The sequence below is a fragment of the Liolophura sinensis genome, chromosome 4, assembly GCF_032854445.1.
Source record: "Liolophura sinensis isolate JHLJ2023 chromosome 4, CUHK_Ljap_v2, whole genome shotgun sequence".
Lineage (NCBI taxonomy): Eukaryota > Metazoa > Mollusca > Polyplacophora > Chitonida > Chitonidae > Liolophura > Liolophura sinensis.
Window position 1 is genome coordinate 12,707,422 of NC_088298.1, and position 17,311 is coordinate 12,724,732.

At 37.0% G+C, this 17,311-nt stretch overlaps 1 protein-coding gene across 1 annotated transcript in view; it reads left to right on the forward strand.

Moving 5' to 3' along the window:
- The first annotated feature begins 2,373 nt into the window (after positions 1-2,373).
- Positions 2,374-17,311, forward strand: part of LOC135464758 (chitin synthase chs-2-like) — a 28,859-nt gene continuing 13,921 nt past the window's right edge. The window contains 4 exon segments of the mRNA XM_064742298.1: positions 2,374-2,666; positions 13,357-13,655; positions 14,307-14,504; positions 15,750-15,945. Coding sequence (XP_064598368.1) covers positions 2,634-2,666; positions 13,357-13,655; positions 14,307-14,504; positions 15,750-15,945 — 726 coding nt within the window. The 5' untranslated portion in view covers positions 2,374-2,633.

A 17,311-nucleotide genomic window follows, 5' to 3' on the forward strand; every position in this document is an offset into this window, starting at 1 on the left:
CTGTGGAGCAATCCAGTGATTTTTTTAATGATATAATGATTCAATGAGTTGAAATATTTAGAAAAAGACGCAAAACATAATTTGGCAGCAGTTGTGTGTTTTATTATAATAATAATACATGAATGATGGTTTATTGAGTTTGTTGATACTTTGACGAAATAACTGACTAATGGAATGATTTATTGCATAGAAGCGTAAGTCTTAGCTTCGTTGGTGCCATGATTGATGTTCAAAAAAGCAGCGCAGATTGTACATATCCCATTTGTCTTTATTGGTTTGGCGTCAATCATATGTCAAAATGAAAACACTGTACCGCGTGAAAAACCTAATATACAAATCACCATAAATCTTTACACAAAATTTTAGATTCGACGTTCCCAGTTAACCACTTTTTTATCTACAAGCTCCGTCTTTTGCCCAAGACACTCAAGACTTGACCAATTACTCTTACTTATTAAAACGTCAAAACAGAAATTCGCACACCAGTAGTCAATCTAATTCCACGTTTCAGGTATCTGAAGGCCATTTCCAGAAACAACGTTCAGCCGAAACCACCAAAAAACTAAGAAATTGTATAAAGTATGAAATCAAGACGAATTCATGCAAATAGAGCACTCAGCAGTTTTCACTGATGTTGGAAAAACTCGTGGAATGCTCGTAACGAACGAATGAAGCCAGTCTCCAAATCATGTACCAAGTTAGTTATGTGTTGGTGGTAACCAAAATCTAATTTAATACGACGAATTCCGCCACTAGCCCCGGGATACGCTAACAAACAACATCACTGGATACATAGAGGTCTTAACAGATAATATCGATCAACTCCGGACCTGTAACCGCAATTCTGGTTTCCTTATGAATTCGCCGTTAAATGAGAAACAAATAGAAAATCAAGTATTTAGACACATATTGTGGAAAGGTATCGAGAAAGGCCAGGGATATTAAAAAAAAAAACAATATGAAAAAATACATTCAATGCAAAGTCTTTTAATATTAAAAACATCACGTAACATAATTCACTGAAAATAGTAGTCTTTGTTAAATGATTTTGTGTATGTTTACTTATAAAAATTTTAAATGATCTTTCATTTTGAAACACAAAAAAATATAATGAGATACGGTAGATAGAAATCATTAATGTGTAAGTAAAAGTAAAACAGTAATAAATACATTTCCAAAAAAATTAATAATAAAATTGCCGCACGAGGAGGTTTTGATGCTTCTGTTAGGAAGCAAACCCCTTCTCATTGGCTTCTACAAGAAGTTGGACCGCAAGACAGTTATAACAGTTATAAATGTTGCGTTCAACATTTAGAGTTCAACATTTTTATTGTGAATCACCCAAAAATCTTTCTGGCTTCTCCCTTTTACATCAAAACTGTCTTTGCCGTCTGACAGAAATCCTTAGTTTGCTATTATTATTTTTAACAGCTATATTTCAAGGTGCGGGGATCATGAAACGATATTTGACTTAAGTCAAAATTTCAAATCACAGAAGTTGTTCTTTTTATGTAACAAGGTCAGAGTATTGCTTGACAACGTACATTAAGGGTAAATTATTGAAAAACAAATTTCAGCTAAAATAACCGAAAGGAACACACCAAATTCAATAATTAAAATGTTGACCCGGGGGTCAGGAAACACAGAAGATGTGTAGGTAATGTATTATTGTTCACGGGATTTGTACATTTTCGAATTAAAAAACTACGTATCATATTACAAGGCTAATCAGTAATCATGGAAGGCAAAACACCTGACAAAAGAAAAAAGCAATATCAGGCAGTTTATGTCACAAACCATCAAAAAATGCCATCATTTCGTTAGTATCCGCATTATCGCTTCATTATTGCCCCGCTCTATGTCCTTGCTCCCATAGCCTTCAGATTTGAAGGTGATATTGCCAGGCGATTCTATTTCTGGTTAATAGCTTATGACAGTCCCAACATATGGTAATGACCTTATGTGATGATAACGGTATTGTTTCTCCGTGTCAAAGTACAGGACGTCACGAGAGAAGCACGTCACGGTACAAGCCGTCTCTAGCGATAATATATTGATTACATTTGTGCAGATATTTGATTAGAGCATTATTGTGTATAAACCTTGTTCTCCTGCCCATTGTATCAGCCAGAAACTTTCAGCATGTGAATGTTTAATGATTTTATAGATGTGCAAGAATGACTAGTGGAACTTAACATGCTCATATTTACTGAGACAACTGACATACCTTGTGATTTACAACACCTGTACGGGAGTTTGACCTGTTGTGGCGACGATGATCTGACGTCAGATAAACTTTTGCCACCGTTGCCAGTTAGTTTCACGGGAAATCTCGAGATAATTTAAGTCAGATATAACAGTTCTAAACTCAGTAGTGCGCATACACTATTATTTCCAGGGCGTGTGTTGGTGTTGGGCGGAAAGTTAGAATACATTTCTTCTCTCGGCTAAACACTATTTAAAAATGTGAACCTAATGATGAAATAGAACGCGGCTGGATTATTTTACCATGAATGCACTTTCAAGTGTTTTTCCCGTCTGACTGGCAATAAAAAATTGTTTGACCAAGCTCGCCAGAATTTCATCAGTGTGACACCAACGTCAAATTCTTTCAACATAAAGAAAAGCGCCAGATGGAGATGGAGGCGCCAGCTGAGGACGACATGGTAAGGAAAGGAATATATGTTCATCTGTGCACTTCATTTACTTTCAATGGCATATGAGTCAGCTGACATAATATATTCTTTCTTGTATATTGATGTTTATTGTGTATTTTTCTATTCTTGTGTTTTGTTCCTGTGTGAGCAGCATTGTTTTACAAGAGAAGATGTCATTACATTAATGTGCTTCGGTTCCCGCTCGTTAGCGTTTCTACAGCCATGACAGCGGTTCATAAAAAGCTTAACAAAATTTTGAATTTAAAACAAATATTTGATATAAAAGGACAAACATTGTACCGGTACTAATTTTTATGTATAAATACATGAAAAAATAAATAGAAACCATAGAAACATTACAGATGGTGTTAGTATCTTTCCATTTAGTATGAACCAGAACACTGTAATTTAAAAGCAATAAGCCTGTTGTAGGATATTTTGCCAGAGACGATGATATGACATTTTGGTGGACATAGATGGTGTTCCTTGTAAAATTTGGCGTATATTAGATTAATTGTCATTGAATTTAGGATTGCATTTCCTTGATCTTCAGCTTGACTAAGAATAGAATTGTTTTTTCGGCCTGTTTGTCGCATTAGATGTATATACCAATCCTTACAACAATAACGATAGATTTTGTAAACACAGATATACGTCTAAAGTGGGATTGATATATAGGGTTGACATTTATATAGACAACTTCATTTCATATCCAGCCCATCATTTCAAGAGAAGACCGTAAATAACAATTGAAATATTTGATCACTTTTGGCATGTTTACTGCATTCCACTGTGCGATGTGACCAGCGAGACTTCACTTATCTCCAGGTGTAATAAGTAATAATTTATAACAGTACTTAGTTGACAAACATTTAGAACGTTGCTGATTTACACCTGTATTTTATTTGTAGTGTGGGCTTAAAACTCTGGCTCTGTCAGGGCCAAAACGTACGAAAAGCAATCCCCAACTCACTAAACAATTTTAAGAAGAGATAAAAATGAATGTCCCATTGAAATGCAACACCAGTCGATTAGTTTGGTTCGCTGACATTCCATCTGAACAAAGTTAAATTTAATTGTACTGTAACTGAGGAAATATTACAGTTTCGTTGATGACAGTATGTACACGTCAATGTACAACTTGTCGTTCTGGTGACTATTTGCCACACAGCAAAATGTAATTTGATTTGATTGACTTATTTGATTGGTGTTTTACGCCGTACCCAAGAGTATTTCTCTTATTCGACGGCAGCCAGCATTATGGTGGGAGGAAACCGCGCAGTCCGGGGAAGGAGTCCGGGGAAAACCCACGACCATCCGCAGGTTGCTGTAACACCCAAGTAATTTGAAGGAATGGAAGAAGTAAACATCAGAGCAGCCTTAAACAAGAAATAACAGTAGGGTACTATCCTAATAGTGTAGCTACCCTGATACAACAAGAAAGCAGTGGAGCAGATTGAGTGCAAGAAGTAACCAGTAGAGTAGTCTTATACAAAAAATAACCAGTAGAGTAATATTATATAAAAGGTAACCAGGAGAGTAGTCCAATACAAGAAGTAACCGGTAGAGTAGTATCTGAACGCATGAAATAATCACTAGAGTCTTCCCATACAAGAAGTAACCAGTAGAGTCATCTGATGCAAGAAGTAACAAACAGAGTAGTCCAATACAAGGAGTAACCAACAGAGAAGTCCAATACAAGAAGTAACCGGTATAGAGCTATCTCAATACAAGAAATAAACAGTATAATCTTCTTATACAAGAAATAACCAGTTGTCTCATCTTATACAAGAAGTAACCAACAAAGTAGTCCAATACAAGAAATAACAGGTAGAGTAATATCCCAGTACAAGAAATAATCGCTAGAGTCTTCTTATACAATGAGTAACCGGTAGAGTAGTCTAATACAAGAAGTAGCCGATAGAGTAGTCTCTCAGTACAAGAAATAATCAGTGGAGTAGCTTAATACAAGAAGAAACCTGCAGAGAAGTCTAATAAAAGTAGTAACCAGTAGAGTGCATGTAGTAACCTAATACAAAAAGTAATCAGTAGAGTAGTCTAATAGAAGAAGTAACCAGTAGTCTAATAGAAGAAGTAACCAGTAGACTAGCCTTATAAAAGAAATAACCAGTAGAGTAACCTAATACATACAGAAGTAAACAATAAAGTAGCTTAATGCAAGACGTAAACAGTAAATTAGTCTAATACAAGAAGTTATTAGTAGAGTTACCCTAATACAGGAAGTAACCAAAGAGTTTTTCAAGAAATAATTTCATATCATTATTTATTTATATGAATCTTTTTTAATACAACTCTCAAATATTTTCACTTTTACAACAGTGGTGGTTTTGTGGGTGGAGAGGAAACTCGAATGCTCGGTCAAAAGCACGGACCTTTAGCAAGTTACTGGCTAACAAGTTACTACGGAGATGCATACATCTAGATATTGCACACAAAAGTCAAGATTTGCTACCCTAGTTTGATTCGTCAGGTTTTGTAATCTATCAGATAAGTTCGGAATTTCACTTCCTAGTTCTGGTGTATGTCGTTGTGTTTGTGGTATGGGACAGTTTGTGATAAAGTACTGGTAAGGCCAGTCTTTTGTTGGCCTGTTTATTACGCTGATTACTCGGCATTTAATGTTTTATCGTGATTACCCTTTGATCTAAAAGGACGTTAAGCTTAGTGTATGGTTGAACTTGAATAAATGAAATACATAAACGAATTGGTTGAAAAAAATGGTCCGTTATACTGAGTAAGACGCTCTGGTGATACACATCATTCAGTGATTAAGTAAGGCGGAAGTGTAAAAAAAAATGCAGTTCTGATTACTGGGCGTATAGATGGACTGCGTTGTAAACGGTATTGCGTAGTTAAAACGGAATGTAAGGATACTCTAAGAATATGGACAATGTTGCCCTGTCGTTGTTTTGTCACATTAGGTCACAAGAACCTATATGCATAACGTCTAAATTATTAAAATTATTTTAACACGTTTTCAGTCATATCACGACTGTTGGGATGAAGACCTTATCCGGCTTCCATACATGCACTTGGCCATGCCCACTGCTTATTTGTGGTTAATAGCTTATGACAGTCCCAACATATGGTAATGGCCTAATGTGATGATAACGGTATTGTTTCTCCGTCAAAAGTGTCAAAGTACAGGCCGTCACGAGAGAATCACGTCACGGTACAGGCCGTCTCTAGCGATAATATATTGATGCAGCACTTCACAGAGAAATAACTATCACCGGAAATTTGTTCGCCCCTTTCGAATGTTCTCCCGTGATTCCTCTCAAAAGTAAAGCGTGGCAGATTACATTTGTGCAGATGTTTGACTAGAGCATTATTGTGTATGTATAAACCTTGTTCTCCTGCCCATCGTATCAGCCAGAATCTGTCAGCTTGTGAATGTTTAATGATTTTATAGATGTGACAGAATGACAAAGTGGAACTTAGCATTCTTATATTTACCGAGACAACTGACCTACCTCGTGATTTACAACACATGTACGGGAGTTTGACCTGTTGTGGCGACGATGATCTGACGTCATATAAACTTTTGCCACCGTCGCCAGTTAGTTTCACGGGAAATCTCGAGATAATTTAAGTCAGATATAACAGTTCTAAACTCAGTAGTGCGCATACACTATTATTTCCAGGGCGTGTGTTGGTGTTGGGCGGAAAGTTAGAACACAGTTCCTTTCTCGGCTAAACACTATTGAAAAATGTGAACTTAGTGATGTAATAGAACGCGGCTGGATTTTTTTTACAGTGAATGCACTTTCAAGTGTTTTTCCTGTCTGACTGGCAATAAGAAATTGTTTGACCAAGCTAGTCAGAATTTCATCAGTGTGACACCAACGTCAAATTCTTTCAACATAAAGAAAAGCGCCAGATGGAGATGGAGGCGCCAGCGGAGGACGACACGGTAAGGAAAGGAATACATGTTCATCTGTTCACTTCATTTACTTTCAATGACATATGAGCCAGCTGACATAATATGTTCTTTCTTGTATGTTGATGTATATTGTTTATTTTTCTATTCTTGTGTTTTGTTCATGTGTGAGCAGCATTGTTTTACAAGAGAAGATGTCATTACAGGAATGTGCTTCGGTTCCCGCTCGTTAGGGTTTCTACAGCCATGACAGCGGTTCATAAAAAGCTTAACAAAATTTTGAATTTAAAACAAATATTTGATATAAAAGGACAAACATTGTACCGGTACTAATTTTTATGTATAAATACATGAAAAAATAAATAGAAACCATAGAAACATTACAGATGGTGTTAGTATCTTTCCATTTAGCTTGAACCAGAACACTGTAATTTAAAAGCAAAAAGCCCATCATAGTTTAGTTTGCGAGAAACGATGATATGACATTTTGATAGACATATATGGTGTTCCTTGTAAAATTTTGCGTATATTAGATTAATTGTCATCGAAGTTAGGATTGCATTTCCTTGATCTTCAGCTTGACTAAGAATAAAACTGTTTTTTGAGTCCGTTTGTCGCATTAGATGTATATCACAATCCTTACAACAATAAAGATAGATTTTGTAAACACAAATATGCGCCTAAAGTGGATTGATATATAGGATTGATATTTATATAGACAACTCCATTTCTCCGCCCATAAAATTCCGTATCTAGCCCATTATTTCAAGAGAAGACCGAAAGTAACAATTGAAATATTTGATCACTTTTGACATGTTTACAGGCACTCCGCTGTGCTATGTGACCGGAGAGACTCCTTTTATCTGCAGGTCTAAATAAGTAATAATTTATAACAGTACTTAGTTGACAAACATTTAGAACGTTGCTAATTTACACCTGTATTTTATTTGTAGTGTGGGCTTAAAACTCTGGCCTTGCCAGGGCCAAAAAGTACGAAAATCAGTCCCCAACTCACTAAGCCTTTTTAACAAGAGATAAATATGAATATAACATTGAAATGCGACACCAGTCGATTAGTTTGGCTCGCCGACATTCCATCTTAACAAAGTTAAAGAAAGCTAATTGATTGTATTGTAACTGAGGAATTATAACAGTTTCGTTGATGACAGCATATATACGTCATAGTACATCTTGTCGTTTTGGTGACTATGTGCCACACAGCAAATTTGATTTGTATGACTTATTTGATTGGTGTTTTACGTCGTACTCAAGAATATATACGACGGCGGCCGGCATTATGGTGGGAGGAAACCGCGCAGAGTCGGGGAAAAACCCACGACCATCCGCAGGTTGCTGTCACACCCAAGTAATTTGAAGCAATGGAAGAAGTAAACACCAGAGTATCCTTAAGCAAGAGACAAACAGTAGGGTACTATCCTAATAGCGTAGCTACCCTGATACAACAAGAAAGCAGTAGAGTAGATTGAGTGCAAGAAGTAACCATTAGAGTATACTTATGCAAGAAATAACCAGTAGAGTCTTCTTATTCAAGAAATAACCAGTAGAGTTATCTTATAAAAGAAATAACCAACAGAATAGTCCAATACAAGAAGTAACCAACAGAGAAGTCCAACGAGAAGTAACCTGTAGAGTACTATCTCAGTACAATAAATAAGCGATAGAGCCTTCTTATACAAGAAGTAACCGTTATAGTAGTCTAATACAAGAAGTAGCCGATAGAGTAGTATCTCAATACACGAAATAATCAGTAGAGTAGCCTAATACAAGAAGAAACCTGTAGAGAAGTCTAATAAAAGAAGTAACCAGTAGAGTGCATGTAGTAACTTAATACAAGAATTATTATTTACAATGTTACCATCGTAATCACCATTACCATGATCATAAAACCTTTCTGTATCATTGATAAATTTATGCACACATTGAAAAACAAGTTTATTGTCTTCGTAATTTAGATCTTTAGAGCCAAACAAAAGTATATTACATATTTATCGTTAGCATTGTGGAATAGAAACAGAATAATTTACACCGGGTGAAATAATCTGTGTGAGAGAATGTAGCATGTGTGGCAAATTGAGAGCAAATAAAAAAAAAATGAAAGGTATCTTCACATGTATTATTACAATAGTGGCAAGTAGTATCTTCAGTAATATTATACTTAAAAAGGTCTGCCCGAAGAGCGCTGAGTCCCATTCTCATTCTGCAGTGCTGGACAGATGAAAAGTTGCTAAGGTCATTATATAACGATAAAAAAATCACTAGACGTAGTAATAATTGGTGGAGATTTGAAGTTCTTTAATTGAAAAATGGCGAATATGTATAGGTAAATTATTCCAGTCCTTAGTTGTTTTCGGGAAGAAGGATTTATTTATTTATTTGATTGGTGTTTTACGCCGTACTCAAGAATATTTCACTTATACGACTGCGGCCAGCATTATGGTGGGTGGAAACCGGGCACAGCCCGGGGGAAACCCACGACCATCCGCAGGTTGCTGACAGACCTTCCCACATACGGCCGGAGAGGAAGCCAGCATGAGCTGGACTTGAACTCACAGCGACCACATTGGTGAGAGGCTCCTGGGTCATTACGCTGCGCTAGCGCGCTAACCGACTGAACCACGGAGGCCCCGGGAAGAAGGAAGATTTATATATACTGAGGCGGCATCTAAATATAATAAAATTTTCATTATACCTTAAGTTATATGTATTATACTCTGTTGATCGTCTTGGTAATAGGGGACTGTAGGTAAGGCGGGTAAAATGCCATTTACAATTTTAAAAAAGAGCAGAATCCTATGTTGTCTACAGTGAACATATAGTGGTGTTCAATTAAGTTCACTCAGCAGAGCTTTGTCTGATGTACGACGCATTCCACTTGTACAAAGCAAAGCCGCGCGCCGTTGAACATTTTCCAGTTTTTGGGAAGGCGCAATACTACAGTTATCATATAGTATGTCGCCATACTCTATTGTAGATCTAATGAGGCTATTGTATAAAGTTATTAAACACTTCCTTGTTAATATCTTCTTCACTCTGTTTATAATACCTAATTTCTTATTACATTTATTTACGAGTGATCTTATATGTTCGTCCCATTTACCATCGTGCTGTAGAATGATACCAAGGTTTTTATGGTACTGAACGCTCTTCACTTCAATACCATCTAAATACAGTTTAGGGTACATCGGGTTCTTTTTTAAGGAAACAAGTAAGTATACAGTTTTCTGTGCATTAAATGTTATCAACCATTGTTTGGCCCATTGTGACAAGCGACCTAGATCTCGATTTATTTTATTTTCAGATGTAATAAACTCAGTAATCTCTTCGGATAAAGATGTATCATCAGCTAAGATATTGATATTACATTCAATGTTCACATTTATGTCATTTACAAAAATCAGAAAAAGAAGCGGTCCTACAACGGAGCCTTATGGAACTCCACTTTGAATAGAACATATGTCTGACTCTACTCCGTTTAAACAAACTTTAATTTTTCTATCAGATAAATAATTTTTAATCCATGTCAGTAATGGGTCCCCAACACCGAACTGTCTCAATTTAAACAAAAGACCCTCATGCCAGACTTCATCAAAAATCTAGGAAAACTAAACACGTATCAGTGCTATTATCCAGACTTCTGTATACATCTTGTGCAACTTTAGTTAACTGAAAATATTGTCGAGTCGCCATGTTTAAATCCAGAATTATTCGATATTAGAAGGTTATGGTTGATACAATATTCATACAAGTGCTTATGTATTACTTTTTCTAGCACTTTAGAGAGACAGGGCTGTAGAGAAACTGGTCTGTAACTTGACATATCATGTCTATCTCCCTTTTTAAAGATAGGGCATACTCTAGATAGTTTCCAAGCTGTTGGAAAGGCTCCTGACTGAAGTGAGAAATTAAATAGTTAAGTTAGGTAAGGTGCTATATTTTCCGCTGTATTTCTGAGCATGAAATTACTTATTCCATCAGCACCAGAAGCTTTCCTAATATTTAGTTTGGGCAGAAAATCAGCTACTTTGCTTCCACTTATTTGTATACAATTAAGGCGTGCAGCAGGTCAATGGAGGTAAAACTGGTATTACTGACGGAAGAGTTGAATGGCTTACAAAAAGCTAACGAACTCATTAGCTTTTTCAGTATCATGTGATACATTTTTATCGTTAACGATTAAAGAAGGGACACGTGGTTTCGCTTTTGAACCCAGCAGAGATTTCATTATAGACCAATAAGACTTGGCATCTAAATTGGGACAGTAAGGTTTACCCATTAGTTTTTCACCATATCTTAATATTGCTTTTATCTTAATGGTATTAGCTTCACGCCTAGATATATAAAATTGAAATCTGTCTTCCTCTAACGTTGTCCTCTTAAATCTTAACATCTATTTCTTATTCGTAATTTATAACGAACATCATTTGTCATCCATGGTTTACCCCTTGGTCGTATTGTTACTTGCGTATTTGGTATTGCTTACCATCCATATCATCGAATATGTCACACACGGCTTGCCAGGGAGTGGTAGAGATAACTCACTGAAGCTGTATTTAGTCAGCACATTTAAAATCACATATGTGTCTTTTATATGCTCTTGGTTTATCATTTACCACAACTTTTAATGTACAAAATACAGAACAATGGTCAAGATTGACCATTGGCGAAGCTACTCCATATTCAGTCACATAACCGATACTATCTGTTATGATTAAATCTAAAATATATGAAGTTCCATTGCTATATTTTGTGGGCTCATTAATTAACTGAAATAAATTTTTACTTGTAATAATATCAAACAACTTAATTTTTAGTTCGCTCTTATCGTGGTATTTGGACCAATCAACACACCTGTCATTAAAATCACCCATAATTATCAAGGCGTCTGGATTTTCTGTCAGGGCTGAGTTGAGGATGTTATCTAAGTTAACTAGAAACTCGTCGTGTGTTTGTGAAGACTGGTTCGGCGGACGATAGCCAATGGAACACAATATATGTTTATTAGATTGTTTGATTGAAATCCACAACATTTCATTGTCATTTTCTAAATCCCCTCTGCGCATAGCACTAAATGGTGACTTACAATAAATCGCTACTCCACCCCCACGACGGTCTCTATCTTTTCGTTCTATACAGTATCCATTTAGGCTCGCTATTTCATCGGTATATCAGAACCAAGCCAGGTTTCTGAGACACATATAATATCATAATTTCATCGTTTACATAACAAGGTGTGGGCGTCATCCAATTTAGAATAAGAGGAGAGCAAGTAAGCTAGGAGCATTAAAGTGACAAAAGTGACACATCTAAGTAATAAAGTCATATGTATAGTTAAAAAGTAATATTGATTACAGATCGTAGAAAGAATATCAATAATACAAAGACCAAGACTTGAACTCTGTGCTATAATTGCACAGCAAAGATGCTCGTAAAACTTCAGTAACTTACTTAACTTCCGATTTTTTTTCATAATAAAAAAAAAATTATTCCAAACCCCAATTGCCACCCTATACTGATTTAAGTCACCCATGATATATATAAGGATAGGTATAAAGGAAGCACATGCTCGAAAACTCCACCAACCATGGTAGGGAATGCCATTAGTTTATGAGTTACCAGTAGAGTAGGCCTAATACAGGATGTAACCAAAGAGTTTACCAAGAAATAATTTCATATCATTACTTATTTATTATTTATTTGACTCTTTTTTAACGCCACTCTCAAATATTTTCACTTTTACAACAGTGGTGGTTTTATGGGTGGAGAGGAAACTCGAATGCTCGGTCAAAAGCACGGACCTTTAGCAAGTTACTGGCTAACAAGTTACTACGGAGATGCATACATCTAGATATTGCACACAAAAGTCAAGATTTGCTACCCTAGTTTGATTCGTCAGGTTTTGTAATCTATTAGATAAGTTCGGAATTTCACTTCCTTGTTCTGGTGTATGTCGTTGTGTTTGTGGTATGGGACAGTTTGTGATAAAGTACTGATAAGTACTGATAGTGTTTTGTTGGCCTGTTTATTACGCTGATTACTCGGCATTTAATGTTTTATCGTGATTACCCTTGATCTAAAAGGACGTTAAGCTTAATGTATGGTTGAACTTGAATAAAAAAAATACATAAACGAATTGGTTGGAAAAAATTGTCCGTTATACTGAGTAAGACGCTCTGGTGAGACAAATCATTCAGTGAGTAAGTAAGGCAGAAGTTAAAAAAAATACAGTTCTGATTACTAGGCGTATAGATGGACTGCGTTGTAAACGGTATTGCGTAGTTAAAACGGAATGTAAGGATACTCTAAGAATATGGACAATGTTACCCTGTTGTTGTTTTGTCACATTAAGAACCTATATGTATAAAGTCTAAATTATTTACTTTCGCAGGGCATCCTTGGTTAGAACACAGATTTTTGTTATTATCGGTTGATAATTTGCATTTCATGGGAATCAGACACATTTGCCTTGTGAACAGAATAAAACAGGTTAAGAATGCAATTTTTCTGTTTTGATGATACATGTCAGCTTACGTTTAATTTGCATACTAACTACCTGAAGAAGTAACTATACAGTACAAAAGTGTTCTTGGGAAACAAAGGTACGGTAATTTAAGCGGTTTAAATCACAAAGAAGAAGTAACTGACAATGGAAAAAATAAAGTTGGAGTATGTTCCAGAGCTGTTCATCGATGGAGTAATAATGCGATTTAGTTAAGTGAAGTGTAAAATTTTGCAATAGGCCTACATCCCTTTTTTCTCTTTTTTTTTGTTTCACACCAGCCTGGGGTCTTTCCTCGTGGACTTGCTCTACCCCAAAGTGGGAATGGGCACCCTGATGAAGAATCCCTAGTGAAGGAAAGTAATCATTCGAAATACGAACACACATACTCGAATCCTATGTTCAGTGGATCGGACTACGAGCCAGGAGCGAGCGAATGTGATGACGAGGGTGCCCGTGTAAACTTCGAGACGGCGGACTCTATAGATCTGGAACCAGACTATGATCTAGATGATTGCGCGGAAGAAGAGGAGGAAGACGATCAACTTCCGGCGAATGACAGAAAACCTACATCCACCAAGTGAGTATGGGAACAAGTTGAGACACTAGTCCTTCGCCGTACAGGCTCGTGTTGGCTTCAGTGAACCTGTCAGGTAGCCGTGATTTCCCCTAAACCTGATTTGATTTTCCATTTGATTGTTGTTACCTGAGGGGTTTTTTTTGGGGACACAGTTTATCAGCTCAAAGACTGAGTTTCAAGTTTTGCTATTCTTTTAGAATGGCCGAAATAATTACCTTTCACAAAATATCAATCTCGACTGCTCAAAATTGAAACACGTAATAAAATTCCTCAAGTTTATAAAAGACGTCAAATTAGAACTTTTACCCACTTTGGAATCATTTTAACACTGTAAATAGTACAGGTACGAATCTAAGATTTACTGTAAAGCCAAGGATATGAGCTAGTTTTGGTAAATACAGAAAATAAGGTTTAATTATTGAATATAGATTTTTGCCAGGAACATATTTATTTATTTGCCTATTGTTGTTTAACGATAGTGGTCAGTTTTATGGGAAGAGGAAGACGTCCCTGGGGCCTAACTGACCTATGAAAAGTCACTGACAAGCCGCAAATGTAATGTACAGATATGAATACCGCATTGGCGGAAGTATCATGTGAAAACAGCAACGAAATGAATAAATACTGTATAAAATATGGCGTGGATTGCAGGCGGAGAGATTTGTGGGACGTTTTCCAAGTTGTACAGAAGGACAACTCGGATCTGTGTGGAGACGAGTTCTGGCAGAGTGTTCGCCGGGTTGTCAAGGTGATCCTCTCAGTCTTCATGTTCGCTGTGGTTGTGTGCTCGGCCGTCACCAGCAAACTCTGCCTCTTCCTCATCGTTGGGTACATTTCAGACAACACCCGGTGAGTCGAAAAATTTACTCTACTCAATCAAAGCTCTGTACGTTCCATGTGTCATGTTGAGTTTCAATATTTACACGGCGCAATTGCTTAGCGTTTTATCTTGTTGCCTCCTGCTAACACCATTCCGAATACTGGATAAGGCTTACAGGTATTCACTGTTAAGTATGAAAACAATAGGGAATAATCACCTCTAGAACAACTCAGCCCTGGCCACCGGGAGAATCCTTTTTTCAACACTGTGATGAAACGTGATTTGTTGTGGCATGTAGAAGGGTTAATAAGTCTTTACCTTTGAAAAGGTTTTAAATATAAGATTTATACCGCTCTCCAACAATCAGACAGTGTGTTACGGAGGCACATGTAGGCACGTGTCGCATATCGTGAATACTTTCAAAACAACTATTAAAGGTGAAGGTGGAAATTAGCCTGTGTTTTCAAGCATGCGAGCGAATTTTTGAGAAATTCTGATGGAGTGCTGATGGAAATGATGCTTTAATGAGCTATATCTAAAAATGAAAAAAATAATTTGCATTTCAGTACCATGGGATTAAATTGTGAACGTTTGTGATCAGTTACATTTTAAGAGTCCACCTTACGCAGATAAATCATAAAGCTACTGTAATCTGGTTAGTTTGACACAAACTTTAATTCATTTTATGCTTTTTGTGAGTTGATGTCCAGCTCATGCTGTCTTCGTCGATGGTCATGCACATGTGGGAAGGTCTACCAGCAACCTGCGGGTCGTTGTGGATTTTTCCTGGCTCGAATCGTTTTTCTCCAACCTCAAGGCTTGCCCATCATTGCATTAGCGTAATATTCATGAAAACGGCCTAAAAACACACACAAAAATAACTACGAAAAATGATTCGTTTCTATTTCACCGAATCCATTTTAGCACTAACAGCTCTTCATACAATAGCACAGCAAATGTCACGCTAGATGTGACATAATATCCTCCTAGTATCGTATCTTGGGAGTCTTATGGCCGGAGCAAAAGCAATGTTGAAAATTTGGCATTGCAACAAACCTCATCCCGCCCCAATTACCGTACAGCAATGATCACGTGTTTGGCATTTGTTGTTTGCGGGAAACATTAGATGACATACGTTTTCTTAGCTTAATCTAAGCAATTTTGCCCAGACCAGTTTAATGTTAAGTAGCCAGGTATGAAGTCATTAATCACCTTTTACACTGAACAGATTGACTCAGAATTATTCTGTTGCTAATATATTTGTTACTTTTCAGATTTACATGTGTAAATAACACATGCGTCCGGTCGAACAGTGACGGCGATTGGGCCCTCCCCCAGTCCAAGCAAATGATATGGGTCTGGGCAATGCTGATATGCGTTTGTGGCATTTACTTCTTTGAATTCATCCGCGGTTTTTGGGTATTCTGTTTTAAAAAAGTGAAGTACCCTAAAAGAACAACGCTTTTATTGGTAAGCCTACTAGCTCTACTGCATTTTATACTTGATTGGCAACATCTGACACTGTCGAAATTATAAAATTCAGCACCGTGCAATGACCCAGAAGTCTCCCACCAGTGCGATCGCAGTGAGTTGATTCAACTTATGCTTGCTTCTTCTCCTGTCGTATGGTAGTGGGTTTCCCCAGAACTCTGCCCAGTCTCTTCCCACCATAATGCTAGCTGCCGTCGTATCAGATAAATATTCTTGAGTCCAGCACAAAACACGTATCAAATACATAAATAAATAAATCCCCCTAGCCTTAAGTAGGCCTAAAGCATAAATAATCATGAGTATGTCCATATTTCCAATGCTAAGGCATTGGTATCCAGCAATATCTCCTTGCACATGTATATCCCCATGAATGGTGAAAACGCGTTAAAAATTTAACCACGTCTAAATTATCTGTCAGTCAGGGTTTTCTGTTCTTTCATTCCCAATGGTGTTTTCCTTTACAGCCGTCGTAGAACGTGAAAAAATCGTAGTAATGTAATGTAATATATAAATCCATTTAAAAATCAAACAAAGAGAAAAAACATTGTCACTCATTATTCTTTTGCCGAACTTTAATGAGCGAACCGCTGTAACTGGCCACAGACCCCCATTAGTTTTCCATAAGCGACAATGTTAAGGTTTAGCGCTGTAGCTCAGTCCCAAACATTCCGAGGCCAATAAGCTTTGGTGCATACCTGGCCCAGCCTGTGAGAAAGAAGCTGTAAAAATCTTGACATAGGTTGGCCGTCAAAATCTGGACCTATCCATGCCGGCAGCTGGCAGGGGTGCCTAGCAACGCCAAGGGGACGTCACTCGCGGCCTCATCACCACCTGTCTGCTTGTGTCCTCTCGCCCAGAATTTCAAACTTTCACCATTAAAACTCATACCTGCCCAAAGCTTAGACAATTTCCATCATTTTGATACCAAGCATGCACATGTACACCAAAAACGGCAGGCTGGCAGCAAAAAAAGCCTAAAATACACAGAACTACAATCGTCCCTACTGAAAAACGGAAGTTGTAATGGGGGTCTGTGTCCAACTCTGTTGGTACAACTGTGGAAGTTAGATACCGTTACTCAAAGTGTTGAATAAGCCAGGTATTTTCTGGCTTTGTATACATTCATTTTGTATAAAGGCAATGCATTATGTGTACAGTTCTATGCTCCTCGCAAACTTCATCATTTCAGAAAGTTTATTTTGAGAGATCTGATCTGAAAGGACCATTAAACACGCTCATACACTTCATTGAATTTATATTTGTTTCTTTGGTTTTTTGTTGTTTTTTTTATATTTTTTTTCAACTGAGACAAATGCATTTTTCTGACCATGTTGTGACCAACGAC